This window comes from Pocillopora verrucosa, chromosome 13, assembly GCF_036669915.1.
Source record: "Pocillopora verrucosa isolate sample1 chromosome 13, ASM3666991v2, whole genome shotgun sequence".
Lineage (NCBI taxonomy): Eukaryota > Metazoa > Cnidaria > Anthozoa > Scleractinia > Pocilloporidae > Pocillopora > Pocillopora verrucosa.
The window spans coordinates 16087886-16107747 of NC_089324.1; the positions used below are offsets into that span (position 1 = coordinate 16087886).

The 19862-nt window shown below is 38.7% G+C and overlaps 2 protein-coding genes across 2 annotated transcripts; one reads left to right on the forward strand and one right to left on the reverse strand.

The window, feature by feature from the left end:
* Nucleotides 1–610: 610 nt before the first annotated feature.
* LOC131795328 (titin homolog) lies at nucleotides 611–16909 on the reverse strand. The gene is made up of 25 exons (XM_059112911.2): nucleotides 16797–16909; nucleotides 16385–16430; nucleotides 15508–15587; nucleotides 15049–15117; nucleotides 14240–14292; nucleotides 14074–14107; nucleotides 13841–13872; nucleotides 13257–13327; nucleotides 9371–12804; nucleotides 8541–8634; nucleotides 7800–7909; nucleotides 7299–7389; nucleotides 6231–6347; nucleotides 5791–5878; nucleotides 5137–5198; nucleotides 4963–5035; nucleotides 4809–4848; nucleotides 4211–4298; nucleotides 3772–3830; nucleotides 3335–3438; nucleotides 3085–3141; nucleotides 2615–2718; nucleotides 2157–2257; nucleotides 1682–1804; nucleotides 611–1183 (listed from the first exon to the last, which is right to left on the reverse strand). The coding sequence occupies exons 1-25, from the start codon at nucleotides 16832–16834 to the stop codon at nucleotides 1066–1068; spliced, it is 5286 nt and encodes a 1761-aa protein (XP_058968894.2). The 5' UTR covers nucleotides 16835–16909; the 3' UTR covers nucleotides 611–1065.
* On the forward strand, nucleotides 16833–19643 carry LOC131795055 (peroxisomal leader peptide-processing protease). Its single transcript, XM_059112621.2, has one exon. It carries the CDS (start codon nucleotides 16970–16972, stop codon nucleotides 18782–18784), a length of 1815 nt encoding a protein of 604 aa, XP_058968604.2. The 5' UTR covers nucleotides 16833–16969; the 3' UTR covers nucleotides 18785–19643.
* Nucleotides 19644–19862: the final 219 nt, after the last annotated feature.

The following is a 19862-nucleotide window of genomic DNA, read 5'->3' on the forward strand; positions in this document are numbered from 1 at the left end:
TGTAGGATGCTAATGGCTCCGATGTTCCCGCGGTCAGTTTTAGATAGAGAGGCCTTGACTGTGCTCTGTTCTGTTGTAAAGCACGCAGGAAGCGGCTAGAGCGCGAAAGAAGTGTAGAGAGAAACGCGAGACGTTGTCGTAAAAAAAAATCACGATAAAAAAAGGGAAGGGGAAGGTATAAAAAAATCACTTCACTCACATCCAGTTACGGGATTACAGGAGGAAATAATTCGAAAAAGGTGAGTTACGGGTCTGTGCACTCCAACAACAGATAGGTCCAATATTGCCGTGCTTCTGTAAGGTATTAGTATATATCTACTAGCAATCTATCAAAAATGCTGCTAGCTGATTGGCTACGCTACTCGCCATCTATTTCGACACACAGATCCCATGTTGTCGCACGTTTATTCAGCAATAGATCACAGATGACGTCAAATGTGGTACGAACAAAAAACTGTCACAAAGGCGCAGCTGAGTGTATCACTGATGTTCTTACCATATTTTGACGTCTTCTGTGGTCTATTACTCTTCAGACACAGAGCAACATGGAATTTATTATTTTGTTTTACACAAAAAAGAAGCAAAAATGCGTCTTCCTTCAAATCCATGTATAATTCCGCATATTATATGACAAATATTATTGCATTTGAAGACTACATGCACTTAAGTTACAAGCCCCTAAGCTATCAATTCACAAAAAAATCTCGCTTTTGAGAGCTCCATTGAAACAGCCAAGATCAAAATTTACCAGTCCATGATTGCAAAAAGCATTCAGCGCAATTTTAGTTTGGACAGCTCAAACACGCCCGTGATGACCTCCCCCTACACAGACACATTTTTCTCCAGCTTAAAGGCTTTACTTCACTTGAGATCCGTGACTCTTTCCAATCCTTTCACCCTCACGAGCTGAATACGTATAACAAGTATTATTACAACTCTATTTTTTTCTATTGAAAAACATCATGAATAAATTAATGTAGCGGTGGATGAAATTTAAAAAAATGCTAAATTTCCGATAAATGTATCTACAATCTACATTGATTTCCCACACAAGCTGTGGAAAGGTTATGACGACGTAGCAGGTTTGATTGTGCTCAGAAGTTGATCAGCGGCATCCACCACTCTGCTCAGATATCGTGGACCAGCGCTGACAGCATTCAAGGTTTCTTCAATTTCTGTTTGACTGTAACGATAATAAAAAGCAAGTATTCTTTGGTTAGGAGAACGCCATACAATGGAGGTGTTCAGTCCATCCTTAAACAAATTAGCCGACGTTACAAGAGCGTAACGGTAAATTTTGTGTGCCGCAGATATGCGAGAGGAAACAAATCCCAGTTTACAAAGCCGTTAACATGTAACCAGTGACAAGGCAGCAAAGGTATTCGCTGCAAAGCGCAGGAAAACACGTACCTGGCGTGCACGGGTAGAATAAAAATGGTAGAGTATGGGCGGGACAAACAAGAAGCACGTTTACAAACAAACGCGCGAAATACAGATGCGAAGCGAGCAAACACCTCGTCGAGCAAGCAACGTAACGACAAGGAGGTTTTACACAGAACTGAACACTCTTGAAGCAAATTTTGCAACACAGTGCTTTCAAACTGAAAATAAATTGATCACGAATTCGTTAAGTTTAGGTTTAGTTATAAAATATGATAAATTGTCCACGTGTAGCACAAACCTCAGGTGTCCAATTTTTGGTAATGCAGTAAGTGATACACAGTTTGGATAAGAAGATAGCCCAACTTGTATATGCAACACAAACTTCACAAACGCCTTCAAACTTGAGAACTCCACAATAAGTCTGTAAAGACAGCACCAAATCATTCTTAATGCATGCAACAACAACTATAATATGGGTTGAAGTATTTCACAATTTCCCTTTCATAACAGGACACTTAGTCACCAAGTTCACCATGATTGGACAGTTTGAAAAAAAAAAACTGGCACGTTGATTGGTGGACATGATAAACATCGTTTACGCTTAAGATACAGGCCGATGCTTTTTAAAATGGTATTCAAATTGATTCGCAGCTGTAAAGCAAGGTTACATCTTTTGGCTTGTTCATCCAACCTAAAGTTAGATGACAATTTTCGATAGTTCAGACGAGGTCTCAGACGAAAGGACGAATTGTTTTGACAAAGAATTGCATTACCTATCTTCTTCAAATGACATAAGATGTGACAGACCAATTCTGAAAAGCTCATCTCCTATCTCGTTCGACTTATGAATTATCCCTGACACGTGCTCCAAGACCTATAGGAAGCAAATCAAAATATGAAAGATATATGGATATCAGAAATAGATTTTCTCCTAAATTTGTCCTTATCACCACAGTTAATCCCCTTAATAACTGTCACACTATAACTTAACACAACCTTCTTAATAAAAGCTACCAAACAGAGTTTCGTTCATTAACTGCATGAGCAGGTTCAAACTTTTCAGGCTGCAGATGAACTGACTCTCGTGTGTAACCATTCAAACAAAAATTGGTAAAGCAAAGTTTGCATTGGAGCCGACTGGCCAGAAGTTTTCCCGGTTTCCCTCACATGAGGCGGCTAGGAGTATCACTACTCTCCTCCCCTCGATGAAATTCTAGTCCATCGCGAGTACCTTGGCTAAATCCTTCCTTGAAGAGTACATCTGGTTGAGAATGTCCTCATTTACCAATTTTTTCACAATTGTTTGGACTTTTCCCATTCTTCCAGTAAAAGTATCTGCATGACAAGAATAAGTAAGTAACAACTTTATTTAGAGGGGGTAACACATGACAGTATGACTGATAAACTAGATTTAAAAATAAATACTGCCTAAAAAGTAATATCTCATCCTAGAGCAAATTTTTGGTGTCGTGTTGAATAAATACAAAATGTAGCATAAAAAATAATTTTAAAAAAAAATATTCACCTTTACCCTTCCCAAGTGCGCAGATACTGACATATATCCGTGGCTGTCATGCACGCATAACCAGATGCCTTTGGGTCTCATCATTCTTGGTATCAACATTTTTTTGCTTTCAGGTGTATCTTAATACCTCCATTGAGGAACAAATTAACTTAGTAATCAAAGTCCTTTTCAAGTACCTGCTGTAGTGAAATTCAGTTTAACACTCCTAACATCCTGATGATGAAATACACCTTCTGTATTGGTAAGGGAAAAGTGGTAACACATACATTAAAATCAAGAAACCTTTGAAAGTCATAATTACTAAATTGCACCTCCTCAAACCTTCCTAGACACCATCTCAAATAGCCTCCAGTAAAATGGTGACTTAAAGATTCTGGAAGAAATTCAAAATTGCAAATAATAATTAAAAAAGTTTCGCACTCTGACCTGTGGTTTCTGGAGCAAATACCACGACAATTTCCAACGTGTTGTTCAAGAACGCAAATTTAGCACGCTCTTTATTCCACTCCTCTAAGGACCATTCCTGCAAACTGATCAACAATGTCATAGTTGCGTTACATGCTAGACAAAGAAATGAGTCACGCAATCAAATTACGCCGTGCTTCCTTCTCGTTCGACGGAAAATGAATTCATCACCAGTATGCAAAGCCATCCATACTGTGGAAAAACGGTCAACGAATATCTCTAAGGGTCATATGAAAAGAGATGAGAACTCTTATTGAAGCCAATATCTTGTAAAATGTTACATAATGACATCTTTCCCTCTCACAAATGTTGTCACGTCTTGAGGACAGCATTTGTAGAGAAGAATTTGCGTGGAAATCCAATCACCAATTCAAACCAGAAATTTTTCCGAAACATACCTCACGAGGATATCTAATTTCTGCGACAATTCTCTTATTGGTTTGTTGCTCCTTGGGTCCTGTTGAGAAAAAAGATGCCATTCTCGTAGTTGTAAAAGGATGTCAAATGGCGGTAGAGCAATTTTTAATTTAGCAGCGAAACCCCTTCCTTTATTTCACACTGTTTCCGGTCTACAAAACTCGCGCTACCATCTCAACCAATCAGATAAGAACTATAACTAATCACGACTTGGCCACTCGCGTTTTCCCGCGCTTCAGGCAGTTTGCGTCTTGGTACTTTGAGTTCTCATGGGCTCTTTCTGATATTTTCCTTAGCTCTGATCGGCTGAGGTGAAGTAAGCTCCACTACGCCACAGATCGCGACATAAAATTTCAGTGGACGGAAGACAGCTTCTTCGAGTTACATTTAGACCAATATGACCAAATAAATGAAACCAACCTTTCGTTTCACCAAGCGAATAGTTTCCTCCGTCTCGAGTATCTTTCCATCAAGTTGGTCCTTGTTCTTTGCCAGCTCGTGTTTCTCGCTAAAATTAATGGATTATAATGTTTGCATAATCAGTATTTAATTGAGTAACTCATCTTGGTCCCTTGAAGCATAAACCCTTCAGTCGGCATTTCAATTTGTCAGGTTTCTCTAAAAATTGGCTCATCAGCGCTGCAGGAAGCGCGTTACTCCGCCCGCGTGAAGATTTGAGATGAGTCGGGGAGAGGTTTGGCACTAGTAGCCAGCGCTGGTAACCAGTGCGAGCAATTGGTGCCAGTCCTCTTGCAGACCTCTAACCAACTCGCTTTGCTCAATGCCTCGTGCTTTCCCGCAGGCGAAGAAACACTCATGTCGATGCGCTTATAAAGAGGGTATGCTTGCAAGCTACTTCCTGAGTTACTCCGGTGGAAAATCACCGTTACAGAACCATAACTACCAGTAAAAAAACCCTTTTTCCAAGTCATTGTCGAGTACTGATCCATAGCAAGAAAGAAGTGATACAAGTTCATTATCCTGTTTGACAGCTTACCCCTTGTAAATAAGATCTCACCTCTGTAGCTTAGACCTTGTACTTTCCAGACCAGCGAGTTCTACGATGAAAGTCAACATCATTGTGAATGGAAATGTTACATTGAAATTAAAAAACTCACGACTGTCTCTTTTAAACTCTTCGAAAGACACCAAATATGAAGCATTCGCTCTACCTTGTTCGCTCTTTCTCAGTGCCTCTGACATAGTCGCCAATTCCTCAACCATGTTTGTTTGTCTCTGAATTTCCTAAGTTTAAATAGGAAGAAATTAAGGTTTACGCATTGAATTATAGCACCTCAGGCTTTTATAGCAAAAATTACTTATTACTGACATTTGATTTTTGGTACCTTTTCGCTTTCTGTGAGTGACATGTGAATGTTTTTCATTTTTTCATCAAAGTCTCTGTTCACTGTCAAAAGGTAACATAAAGAAATAAATCAATGGAACACTACTAATGATAACTACAACAATAATAATGATAATAATAGTTTAAGCGCTCTAACGATTGCGTCATTTCCTCTCCCCGAAGCGGAAATAAAGAATGAAAACGGGCGGTTTTATGCAGTTTCGGGCGAGCGATGGTAAGCACAAGGAGAAAGCGTAATGCGAGAAAAAACAAATGACTCATGCTTAACCTCCGCTCGCCTAAAAATATTAGGCCTGTTGTGTAGGCTCTAGACAACGAGCAGTCCCTTCTTTTTGGAGAAGTCCGTTGTGCAAGCGAAAAAAAAAGATGTCAGCGCGCCATGCAGAAGTGTAGGCTAACAACCCCCCTTTTTTTTTTCATTACCGCGACAGACTATGCCGAAAAGGAGGGATTGCTCATATTCTATGCAGGCTCAATGAAACAGGAAAACTTGACAGACGGTAATAACGTGTAAATGTCGAACTCTTAAAACGTTTATGGTTTATATACATAGGCCTGTGAAAAAGTCTCGTAGAATGGATGTGTAATGGGAAAGTTACTAGACAGAGAGTTACAGCTACCACTCTTCACTTACTTTTGTCAAGTAAACTGAGACAATCATCAACCATATTAACGGATTCTTCCACAACGAGCACGTCTTTTGCAAGAGCCGCGTGATTCGTCTGAAAATGTTTTTAAAAAAGATCAGTCGCACTTTTTTAAGTTTATGAACGTACAAACAATACCTCACTTCTTCCATCGATCTGAATCAAAGAAATAATAAAGTTGCCGAACAAATAGAAAACCGTGCAGAAAACTCTTAGTGGAGAAAAAAAGCTGTAAACTTTCGGTTTGTGCTCCATTTGATTTTGCTTTCGCTTTGCATGTAACCCTTTTCACCCGTACATTAGTATGCATATTCATACTTTCCTCTGAAACTAACGAGGAGAATTTTTTCTCTGCCGACCGAGAGCCTCCTGTAAACGAAATTAATTGGTTATATCAAATGAAAGAATTAAAAACAATAAAACTAACCGTCATTTTTAATAGTACTTTTTTGTTCAGCTGGCCTTTGTTCTCTTTCCACTCTCGTTTGGAAGTTTTTTCGCACACAGAACGCAGGCGACGAACTTTACTTTGCAGGGCTAACAACTAAGTAACAAAAGGAAAAAAATAAACAGAACGATTTTCACTTGAGTGTCGAAACTTCGAGAGTGCTTTGCTTTTAGCTGTATTCTGACCAGCCATAGCACATTTTATTTCCATATAACCCTCTTACACCTGGTCAAAGGACCTTTTTTGTGTGTGATCTAGAAAAATGATCAAAGAGATAGCTCGTTTTGAACCCCCACAGTTTAGGGACCTTTACGAAATGTTAACAGACTAACAAGTGTTCCTGTTTTTTCTATAATCTTGAAAAATGATCCCAGAAAAGAGCTCGTTTTGCACTCCTACAGTTTAAGGAACTTTACGATATGTTGACAGACTTTCAAGTGTCCCACTTCAAGTTACCTCGTACAGAAAAAAATCCAAATACAAGCCAAAATTTGTTGGAAACTTGCCTCAGGATAACATGGTCAATTTATCGTGCAGCATTTAACCTTTTACGTCCTAATATCAGTATGCATATTCTCCATACTGCTCTATATACATTTCCTAAGATGCTGACAAGGAGAATTTGGTTACCAATCAAAAGCTTCTTTTTTTTGTGATCATTTCATCTATTCTCATGACCATAACGTGTGATTCGGGGGGTGATCTCATAAGGAGAATTTAAATGCTTGTCACTCCTTGGTGTTAAAGGGTTAAGGGGCAATTTGCAACTGAGCGTCGAAAGTAATCCGGGATTATTTTGTTTTTGCTTTACTTCACCCTGTGATTGGTCCAGAGAATTCGCGCCACTTTTTCGACCAATCAGATGAAAACTGAAACCAATCACGACTTGGTCGCCCGCGTTTTCCCGCGCTAAAGCAGTTGGCTTGTTTTTACTTTGAGTTCTCATTGGCTCTTCAAATAAATTTTGCTTTCTTCTAATTGACCGCTCTGATGACTTTGGTTTGGGTTTCACGACACTCAATCGTAAAGCGCTCTATGGCGGCTTACCTCCTCTTTGCTTGCGGTTTGTACTTCCATAAATATTCTGGGGTTGGACACATTCAACTCCATCTCTTGCTGTTCAACTTTTCCTTTCATACTATCAGCACAACCAATCAAAGAAATTATGTTTATGTTAAAAATATTCGTTCGATCGCACGATTTGTTGCACCATTTATGGTACGTCTCTTATTGATATCTTTGTAAAAATGTCCACAAAACACAATGCCATAAAGTACAGTTTTAGCATAAACCTACTAGACCACAAATAGCGCTGTCTGCTTGGCTACGCTACACGTTGTTAATTCCGTGACAGTAAACTCCGAGCAGTTCCTTCTTTTCGGCGAAGACCGTCGCGTGCGTCAAAGAAAATCGGTGAGGGAAAAATTGATATGAGCACGCCGCGCGGAACTCTGAGAGTGAGGCACACAGAAAGTTTAATAGCTATCACGCAAACTTACAGAGTATAACGTCATTGTTAACTGGTATAAACAGTGTGTCAATACTCACGCTGTGATCTCCGATTCTACGATTGGAATTGCCTCCTCGTAGCAAACAGCCTTTGGTTTTGATACTAGTGTTGATATCATCCTGTCTTTGAGAGTTTGAGGAGCCTCAACCTGAAATAAAAGCGATGTAAAAACTAACAACTCAGCAATGCGATAAAGATTAATGGAGTGACCAGCAACGACTTTCTCCTTACAGTAATGCTGCTGAATCAGTCATTAAGATCATGAGAATTGAGGAAATGATCGCCAACTTAGGAATATTTGATTGTTAAACAAATTCTCCTTGTCAGAAACAAACGAAATGTATAGAAAATATTATAGAGAATTTGGATACAGATGTTAGGGTTTAAAGGGTAAAACATATTCATTCGGCCGAACCATGATAGAATGGCCAATTCGTATGAAAATGTTCACTATAATGAACTTTTTATTTCTTAAATAAATTCAAAATCGATTTTTATCGTTTATTTTCCAGCAAGTACACTCCCAGAAATAATTAGTTGGGACACTTCTCCAGGACAGAGTCTATGATGTACCTTTGCCCTCTCCTCTTCTAATCGTTTTGAGCTGCCAATATTTTAAACCATCTTGCAGATCAACATTGAGAGGGGCAGAGGAGGCGGTAAGTGTCCACAAAATGTCAGAGAGTGTTACTCAAAATTAAGTTATTTCCCGAATCATTGAAAAAACTTTCACTGTTAAACAGTCATATAATTTTACACAACATCGTTACTAAACTCACCACAGCAGATGGTACAACACTGCGGCGCATGTTGACCTCTGTAATAAAAGCGATTTCTATAATATCAAGGAACTCCTTCAGGGTAATGGCACGTCTGAAAACAAAAAAAAATCACTATTGTCATTTTTTTCCATTAAATAACATTCCTGAGTTACTTCTGGGTAAATCACAACATATGAAAAAGTGACGCATAACTGTCACAATTCAGGATTCGGCAAAAACGTCTTCGGAAGAAATTTTTAGACTCATTCTGGACCTTTTTTTCAACGATTGTGTTCATTTTTCAAATTGACGGTTACGAGCAAAATCATATGACGTTAAGAGAATTGCAGTTGACGAGCATTTGGCCCAAAGCTATTTTTTTTCTTTCCTTACGCTGATTGGATTATGTGACCTTAGTAATTCATAAATCGTAGAATTAGATACAGAGGTACCAACAAAGATATCATCCAGCAATTCAGTACTGATAGCCTTAAAAACATATCCTAATTCTTCACATCTTTAAGATCTGAGCACTCTCTAACTAAAAAAAAAGTGTGCCACAAAAAAACCCGGAATTTTCCTCTTTTGAACGACATATCAGCAAAGCCAGTGCATTTGTTACACCTGTTGAACAATTTTAGTTTCTGCAGAAACCCTGACATTTTCATGAGATAACCTGATTCTACTTTGCGAAAAAAAAAAAGATGCAAAGAAAACATAACGCCGGCTCGAAATGTCAGCTTTGAAACTCTGTACGGTGGCCGATTTACATTATAAACTCAGTTGATAAAACCGAATCATCTCATTTAAAGTAGTCGCACTGCATTCAACTCAACAGACAAACTTACCGTGAATGTTGCATCTTCTCCATCTCTGTGACATCAGCGTCCTCCTCTACACTCATTACCTTTTTACTGAGTTCACTCAGAGATTCCTCACAAATGACAGACAGCTTCCTGTCAGGAGTTGAATCACTCACACCACAGTTAGCCTTTAATGCCATCTGTTGCGAAGAGAGGGCGGATTCTTCGTTTATATTCAAACTGTCGTCTGCATCTGTCTCAAGAAAAGCTTTTGGAATGGGAGAAACTCTTGAAGTCTGAGATGTTTCCCCCTTGCTGCGATTTAAATCTCTTTCTTTCTCCACCACTGCATCGGCAATGTCTTTAACTCCGGTGAAAGTATCTTGTGGACTTTTCGCTAAGTCCAGTTGCTCTTTGCTGACGGTAAGGTGTACGAAATGACTATCAAGAGTGTGGACTGGCTCTGAATCTTGGCATCTAGTCACATTCACGTCTCCTGTCTTGTGCAGGTTTTGTTGGTTTGTCATCTGCATACTATCATCTAGAACAGGTTGGCAAACAATGGTCTCTACATTTCCGTCAGGTGACTGGGCCATTCCTGGATCATAGCAAGAAATTATGTCCATGTCTTTAGTTTCATGGATACCTCTTCTGTTAGATTTGTGTAGAGTATTATTTAGTAAGGGTTGTTGATGGAAGAGTGACACCTCCAAATCTTCTTCCGAAGCCAGAGCCTTTCCTTGATCATAACAGGAGGTGGAATCAATGTCAAGAGGCTCGTGGAGGCTTCTTCGGTTAAGTTTAGGCCCATCCATGTCTGGAGCTGACTGATGTTGTAACTCTGCTATCTCCGAAGTTCCTTTACACGCGATAACCATTCCTGAGCCATGGCAAGATGTTACATCTACATCAGTAGGCTCATAAAGGCTTCTTCTATTCTGTTGAAGTGCACTGGTGCCCTGAGCTGGTTTACTTTCACAGAAATTTCCTCTTAAAACTTCTCCAGAGCTCTTTAACATTCCTGAACCATAGCAAGATGTCATGTCCACATCAACAGGCTCGTAGTGGCTTCTTTGTTTGATTCCGTGTGAACTGCTCCCTACAAGCAGCTGATTATAACTGGCTGTAGCGCTGGATGACTGAACCACTCCCTGACCAAAGCAAGATGTTACATCTATGTCGGTAGGTTCATAGATACTTTTTCTTTTGTTTCTCTGCAAACTGTTGTCTGCAACTTGCTGATTTTCAGAAGCCTCCGCATCCAGTTTTTCACTATTTGACTTCAGCCGCCCTGCATCATAGCAAGATGTAATATCAATGTCTTCTGGTTCGTAGATGCTTCTTCTGTCTGTTTTCTGACAACTTTTACCTACAACAGGCTGATTATAAGGAGCCAATGTATCCACGCGTTCACCTTTTGTCTTCAGCAGCCCAGCTCCAAAGCAGAGTGTCACATCTACATCAGCAGGTTCGTAAATGCTTCTTCTGCTTCTTTTGCGTGAACTGTCTTCAACAGCCTGAATATAAGGAGCAATTGCATCCAGTTTTTCATCTGTTGCCTTTAGCAGCCCAGCTCCATAACAGGATGTTACATCTACATCAGCAGGCTCATAGGCACCTTTTCTGCTAATTTTGCGTGAACTATTGTCCATAATAGACTGATCACGAGGAGCTACACCCTCCAATTTCTCATCTGATGTCTTCAGCAGCCCAGCCCCATAGCAAGATGTTACATCTACATCAACAGGTTCGTAAATACTTTTTCTGTTAATCATCTGATGACTCATGTCTCCACCAGACTGGTCAAACCTTACACTTTCATCAAAGTTTTTGCCAGATGACTTGAGCAGTTCTGGACTGCTGTGGGATGTCATGTAATTGGCAGCTTCAAATGGGCTTCTTCTCTTCACTTCCTGCGAAGCACTGTCTACAGCTAGCTGATTTTCACTTTCTTTCTCCTCCACCTTTTCACCAGATGCCTTCAGCAACCCTGGACCATGGCAAACTGTGACATCTACATCAGCAGACTGACAAAGCTGGTTTGCTTTCCTTTTATTTGCATCTAATCTATCACAGTTGTCTACAGATTGTAGAAGCCCTGGGCCATGACATGAAGTGACATCCAAGTCTGAAAGCTCAGTAACACTGCTCCGACTTGTGTTCTGTGCACTGTTTTCCAGTACTGATTGACTGTGGCAAGTAGTGAGCTCTAGATCACATTCTTCTTCATTTGTGTCTCCAACAGATGGCATCACTTCACCAAGCACTCTTAAGAAAACTGAAGAATTCATTTTACTTGAAGCCCTGTTTGGCGAGTTTTGCTCATTTTGAGAATTTTGTTGCAAAAGAGGCGGAAATGGAGCAGAAGCAGCCTGTTGTTTTTGTGTCTGACAAACAGTCAGGTCTAGGGAATCGGTGCGATCGGTATCGGAACTAAAAACCAGTGTATGGTTGCTACCTGTGATCAACACTGGTAACCTCGTGTTCTGCAAAATTCCTGTACCATAACAGCGTGTCATCTCCAGGTGACCAGTGCTTTCTGGTGACTGATTTTCATTTTGATTTCTTTCTAAATTTCTGTTGTCTGTATCAACTGAAGCAATAGGGCTTTTTCTTGCACCAAGGGACCTCAAAAAGACTGTGCTATCAAAGGAAAAGTCATTTGTGGAGTCCTTTGTTGTGACATCATCATGTACTTCCTCCACATTTGTTTGATTATCAAACGACAGTAGTGTCTTCTTGCCTGATGTCATACTATCTCTGGAACAGTTTGTTATATTGAGCTGAGTTTCATATACAGGCTGTGCCTTGTCTGGTAAATTTGTCTCAAAACTATTTCTAAAAGCATTTAGATCTGCTCTAACCCCCAATGCCTGTCTCTTTTGCACACCAACCTCCTGATTGTCTGCTGATTTTGCCAGTCCTTGGCCGTAACACGATGTAAGCTCAAGGTCGGCAGGTTCATAAACACTTCTCCGTTTGGTTTTCTGCAAATTGCTCTCCAGAACAGCAAAGCTGTGACAAGCTGTGAGCTCTACATCTGCATTTGAACATGGACTTTGCTGGGATCCGCTCTGACTGTCATAGCCACCCTGCTCAAATCTGATCTCACCTATAGGCTGCCTCCTGCTGGAAATGCTGTCATTACTTCTCGTTGCTGAAATTGCAGTGTCATGCTTTACTTTAATTCCTTGAGTATGTGCATGCTTTGATCCTAATGACAAGAGGAAAGATGTGCTGTCCATTCTGTCATTTTCCTGAAAACCAGCAGGTGACATAACCTGGTTATTCAAACCATCCTGGTAAAATAATTCTTTTTGTGAGCATGTTATATCAAGATCAATGGCTGTATCATGGCTGAAAATCTTTGTATTCTCCATGTTTGTAGCACTGTTTGGCAAAACTGAACTGTAGCATGTGGTATACTCCATTTCCTCTGCCTGTTCACTTGGCTTTAGAGTTAAAGATTCTGGGATCTCCTAAGGTTTGTTAAGACAATAATTACGAATACAGTGTAAGTATGTGTATCTTAGACTTAAGCATTGAAGCTGACAGTTACACCATAAATATAATTAGAAACATTTCATATTGTAAGTAAAGTTGATCTTAAGATAAATCTGATGCATACACTGAGGCTTTGTTAGCAGGCATTCATTTCATATGAATTTCTTTTTAAATTATACTATCTAATACTTATGACCAATACTTGTTAATGAGTTGCAAGAAGACTGGTCAGTACACTTTCTCTCTCTTTTGTCATTTGATGAAGCATACAGTACAAAAACTAGATGGATGCAAAAGATTGAACATTGCTCTTGAAAAAGACTAATTCTGCACATTCAGTGACCACAAATTTGTACTTCAGATATAACAGAGGTAAGAGATGAGCCTTTTTAAAATCATTTGAAGCAATTTCTTTCAAAAAACTCACCTCAATTTCCACTTGGCAAACACTGAAATCATCTGGTGCTTGAATATTGCCCTTTAACAAGGATTCGAGACCTAAAAAGTAAGAGGTAAAATAAAAGTACAGTTTAACCCTTTAATCCCCATGAGTGACCAAGACAGAATTTCTCCTTACAATATCAATACAATATCAAGCAGCTAAGTGATGAGAATAAAGAAAAATATAAATTAAGGGAGTATGAGTTGATCCAATACCAAATTCTCCAAACAAACACCATGAGAACCGTATGGTGGACAGTAAGGAGAATTACTAATGAGATCTTGGGAGTTAAAGGGTTAATGATTTATCATAATGAACTTGAAGATTGGCTTATATTTCTTTTTCGTCAACCCTTTGACCCCTACAAATGATTAGCATCTACTTTCTCCTTACAGTATCAGTCCTGAATCACACATCAAGGTCATGAGAATAAAGGAAATGATCCCGAAAAAAAGGAGCTCTTGACTGTTAAACAAATTCTCTTCATCAGTACCTTTGGAAATGTACAGAGAACAAAACAGAATATACATAAAGAAGCTATGGTGTAAAGTGTTCATGTAAATATTCACCTTCAATGGAATTAGCTGGTTCCCGGTATTCGCTGTCAATAATAAACAAGGGAAGATAGACATCAGCCATAAGATAAAATTTAAAACATATCATTACATAAAAAAGACATTCCTGTCAAATGTTTCATTCATTTGAGCAACTTACATAAAGCACTGTCTCTTTTTTCTTCTGACTTGAGACTTAATCATATTTTTTCTAATGCAAAAATTAACAATATATGAAGCTCTCTTACCCTTGAGAAGAAGTGCTTAACTCCAGAAGATCATCTGTAAAATATTTTATCAGGGAATCAATTTAGGTATTTAACTCCTAAAAACTAATCAGATGATGAATTGCAGTGCTGAATACACATTTGGTAAAATCTACATATTTTTTAATCATTAGTTTCAAAAACCTACTATTCTCTTTATCCTTGGGCCATGAATTCTTCCAGTCTTCTACAAAAAATTCTCTGCAGAACAAAAGTACATAATTTTTTGGTATAATTAATGAATTAAACAGGATTATGTGAAATAAACTTCATAGAGCAAGACATGATTTCAAATTTGTTATAATAATAAGCAAAACAACCCTGCTAAATTTGATTTGATTAAGTCAAACCTCTCACAGACTTAACCCTTTAACTCCTAAGGGTGATTAACATGTAACTTCTCCCTACAATAGTTATACATTATCCAGCAAACAGGTCATGAGAACACTCAAACTTATCAGGTAGAAAATGTTATTTTGAACTACCACCAAATCCTTGTAACTAATTTACAAGGAAATGTGTAACAGCTAAAGGTGAGAACTTGCAATCAGATCTTGAGAGACAAAGGGTTAAGAGTTATAGTCAATTCCTTAACCCTTTGACTCCCAAGATCTGATTGTTAATTCTCCCCTCTAGCTGTTACAAACTCCTTTTTAAATTAGTTGCAAGAATTTGGTGCTAGTTCAAGAGAACAACCTCTACCTGATAAGTGTGAGTATTCTCATTACCTGTTTGCTAGAAAATGAATAGATGTTATAGGGAGAAGTAACACGTTAATCACCTCTGGGAGTTAAAGGGTTAAAAGAATATTTCTCATCAACCAGTTACTAGATGTTCTTAGCAAAACTGTGATTAAAACTCTCTTTTAACATTTTTCCATTACTCTTGGTGGTTTAAGTTAAACAAGTTCTATTGTATTACCTCAGGTACAGTGTAAAATAACCAAATATAACTTACTTGATGTCGTTCTTCTCTGCAAAGCTAACTCTCCTTCCAGAGGATCTCCTGGACTTTTTGGATGTGTTTCTGTAAGAGTAAAAAAAAATAATTATTAACCAATAAGACCAACCAAGAATTGCCTAATGTTACAGCCATTTGCACAAGCAGTTGTCACCTTGAAAATGATACTGACAAATGATTTTTGTGATTAAATTTGACCCCTATTTTGTGGAGGCTGTATTTAGCAGTTGCCCCACCATTCTCCATGGCTGATCACTGAATGTGGATTCAACTGTTTATCAAATTCTGCACCCACATTGAAAGGGAGGAACAGAAATCATGTATGCAGAATGTGTTAAAAGATGGAGGTGCTCTTGGCCAGCAAATTTTGTTTGTAAAAACTTCTTTCTTTCTTCTTGTGACCAAAGCCTGCCTTGCTGATCAGAAAATTCTACCAAGTAGCCAATGTGTTCTCACCTTCCATTATCATCCAATGAATTAGGATCCAAATCCTCTAAAACACCAGCTTTTAATGGAGATTTTGTGGCCTTCAAAATCTAATCATGCATGACATATGAAAAAGTTATGTGTAAGGAAAAATCTCCACAGGATTATCATTAGAAAAAAAAATTAATTGAAATAAACCAAGATTCAGTGGCAAATATTTCTTCCAAAGTGGGAGTTCCTTTCCTGCCCCAGGGCACTTAATTCGAGAAGCGTTTTTGTGTGAAGAGGTGTACAAGTGATTGCTTTTTGTGAGGCAAGTTTTGCTAATCATTATAATCATTTGGAGTGTGGGAAGTAATCACCATCCAGTAGATACATTTACCCTTAGTAAGTTTACTATTTTTTTAAGGGGGAGGGGGATTGCAATGATTCTAGAGGATTGCTTTATCCACCATGTAAGCCACTACATGTAAGATCATCTAACTGAGACTAGCATTAAAGCTAAGATTAGCATTAAAGGCTCTTGCCAACTGTAAGCTTGCTTCTCATCAGATTGTGTTAGCTTGTCGTTTTCTCAAAGTTAATTTTAAAAAATGTTACGATGCTCATTGTCACCAAAACCTGGATAAACAACAGTGAATCATAGTGTTTATAACTATAAGCTAGCAGATCAGAACAGCTTAGAGCAGTAATTTGTACTTCAAAAAATAAGAAACCAAGGCAAGATTTCTGTACAGCCCCACACTTCATTATGCATACAGTTATTAAATTGACAAAAAAAAGCAATGCATAGCGAAAACAATAGATTGTCTTTGGAAACGGTTTTGTTTTACAATAGTATAGGAATGTGTGGAAATCTTAACGAACCACATTTTGATCTTATGTTTGCACAAATGAACTTTCTCACCGAAGATCGGCGGCTCGAAGATTTTCGTTTACCACCAATGGTGATCCTGCAAATGGAAAATCAAATGTATTTAATTTCCTAAGATTTTTTCCTGTCAATGAAACTTGTTATGGATTGCTCAACTTTCCTACTAAGTCACTTACTTAGTCGATAATAAATGTCCCATAAGAACCACATGTCGCAACATAATTCGATTGTAGAAATTGAAATGGTAGCCAAATGATATTTCCACTCAAAAACACAACGAAGAAAAAAAACACAGATTTACTGAATGTATAACGAAGGTGAATATTACAGAGCTGTTTATGTGAAGTTCTGATCATTAACAACGTATTTGTAAACTCAAAAAGGAAACCTAAGCAAAGGAAGTTATGAATTCTAGAATATCCTGTTAAATTCAAGCTAAATTTACCGGTCTTCAGAGTCCTCCCTCGATGTTAACGCTTCCATCTCTAATCATCAACTTATCAACGGTTGAAAACAAAAAGTCAAATTCAGCGCCAAGGTGGAGAAGCGACTCGCGCGCATCAACACATCGCTGTTGACCGCTTTCCAACAAAATCGTGGTTACTTAATCCATCCAACATGGCGGATGTCCCGTGTGTTATAATCAAGAGATGTAATTCAGACTGGAGCTGTTGCGGTATCGTTTTAGACAGTAACAACGGTATTTTGTTAACAGTTGCGTCTTTATTTAGTGACACTTTGCATCAAAATGAAAGGCAGCGGACAATTTCCGAGGATTCCCCCATCCTTGTCAGTTCGATGTCACCAAATGATGAAATCGCTGTCGAGGTTATCTTTCGAAGTCACACAGACGACGAATTTAGAACATTCGAAGGCTATGTTATCTTGTTTTGGAGAGATTACGGACTTAAGAGAATAACTGAACTTATTTTTCCGACGTCGGAATGGAAATTCGAACTATTTGGTCATGATCAGAAATATTTTCAAGGAGCCTCAGATGAAGAACATGGGAACGACACGTCCCAGCTGCACCAGACCGCCCTATCAGATTTTGCTCTGATCAAAGTGAAAAATCCTGAGAATTTCTGCTCATCTTACAGTTTGGTTAATCTACGAACGCTGCGTGGCCTTGAAAACCCTAAAATAGGCGACTCTTTGTGTGTTATTGGCACACCTTTCGGGTGTGAATGTCCCCAAGTTTTCTACAACAGCGTTTCTAAAGGGATCGTGTCTAATGTCCTGGGACGGAACAATGAAATGATCATCACTGATGCCCGTTGTATTCCAGGCTGTGAAGGATGCGCATTGTACACTTTCAACCAAAAACCTGGATTATTGAATGGTAGAGATCTCTATGGAATCGTTCTTGCACCATTTTGTTGGCGGAACGGCGAGTGGATCGGAATAACTTTAGCATGTTCACTGTGGTATATAATACATAATTTGTCACAACTATTGAAGGGGAACATATCTTTGATTCCACTCAAGTTAACGGAAATTCTAGCCAATGTGTTAGACTTCCAGGTCAAAATACAGTCTCAGCAGAATGTCATCACAGAAGATAACATGCTTGTGTACAAAGGCACCCACTCAACTGTCATACATGTAGATCGAGACAGTTCTAACCTTCAGGACATAATAAAGATAGCTCTTTCAAGTGTTGTAATGGTTCAGTGTGGTAACAGATGGGGCTCAGGTGTTATAATTGATAGTGAAGATGGTCTCGTCGTAACCTGTAGTCATGTGGTTAAAGATTGTCAGAATCCCCTTATTGTGACAGGGAGCAGTAATACTGTACAATGTTTCAGGGACAAGGACAAAGTCAAGCTATGTGGGAATTATGACCACAGTGCTCATCAGAAAGTACAAGTTCTCTTTGCCACTCAAGAAGAATGCCCTTTAGATTTTGCTTTGTTGAAAATGCAACTGAATCAACAGTTAAGACCTCTTAGATCAAGACTAGAGACTAATCTTGAGCAGAGAAAATCTCCAAAATCTTTTGCCAAACATCGTTACAAGAAAGGCAAGGATGTCCTTGTAATTGGTTTTCCTCTGTTTGCAAGCCACTTGAACACAGGAGCGTCAGTTGTTTCTGGGGTAATATCAAATATTGTTTGTGTTCAGAAACAGACAGTGTTACTTCAGTCAACTGCAGCAGTTCACTGTGGTACAAGTGGAGGGGCACTGGTGTCTGCTGAGACTGGGGAACTGTTAGGAATGATAACAAGTCATGTGAAAGATGCAAACATGTCCTGTACCTTCCCTCATGTGAACTTTAGCATTCCAGCTGACTTACTGTATCAACTAGTTTCATCAGTAAAGGATGGGACAATTGAAAATACTCTGCAAACTCTTGTCTCAAATGACTTGAAAAATATATGGCAATTAGAAAAAAATTTTGCTGACAAGCCTCAAATTATTAGCAAGCTGTAAGAAGCTTTGCCTTTTTTTTCCCGCAAGTGACCCAAAAAATTGATTTCTCCTTACAGTATTTTTACATTTTCAGGCAAAAAGGTGAGGAGAAGAGGGAAAAATGATCGACATAGGGGTGTTAAATGATTTATCACCAAATTCCTAAAGCTTAAATTGTTTAACACATGACAGACAGTGTGGAGAACAAATACCTAGATCGAGGATTCAGAGGGTTAGTCTTTTAACCTTTTAGTTCCTTAAGTATGACGACAAAGGGTATGTTAGGCAAGGAGAATTACACCAGGTCCAAACATGCTAGATAAACAATTCTCTTTTAATCTGGCTGTACACCAGAAGATTTTAAACGCAAATACAGTGACTATTGATAACATCATTCCCTGGATGTAATCTGGCCTAAGGGGCCTGGATATGAGTGACGGGCAGACAGGTATCAGTGGTGGAACTAGCATTTGTACTGTGTAGGATTCTTATTTGTCATACGATATGCTCACCTTGGACAAGTAATACCATAGCAAAACCATGATCAAAGCTGACTTGTGTAGGGCTGGACAGATTGACAAGAGCCGGTCTGGATAAAACCATCCAGCCCTGCACTCTAACAGAAATAAAGAGATTTTTTTACGTGGAACTTAGGGGGAAACAGAAATGAGAAAATAAGATGGATTGACAAGAGCCAGTCTGGATAAAACCATCTGGCCCTGCACTCTGACAAAAATAAAAGGATTTGTTCACGTGGAACTTAAGGGATAACAGAAATGAGAAAATAAGTCACGTTTTTCAATAATTGTGATTTCTTGTTCTGACTTGAAAATATAAAGAAAAAGTTGTGATTGTAGAACCTTTTTTTTGAATTTTTTTTTCGAAAATTTCCAACAACACCAGGTGGTCATAAGATGAAATACTATTTGACTGAGTGAAAGGGACACAAAAGTTGCTCCGAGTTTGGAGTTCGAGTTATGAAGTAAGTGAAAGTTGAAAGTATATGAAAAACGGTGAAAATTTCCTTTTTCGATTCTATTGTTACTTGCGCGGTGTAGTATCGTTAATGGTTTAATTCTGATTGACGATCACGGAAAAT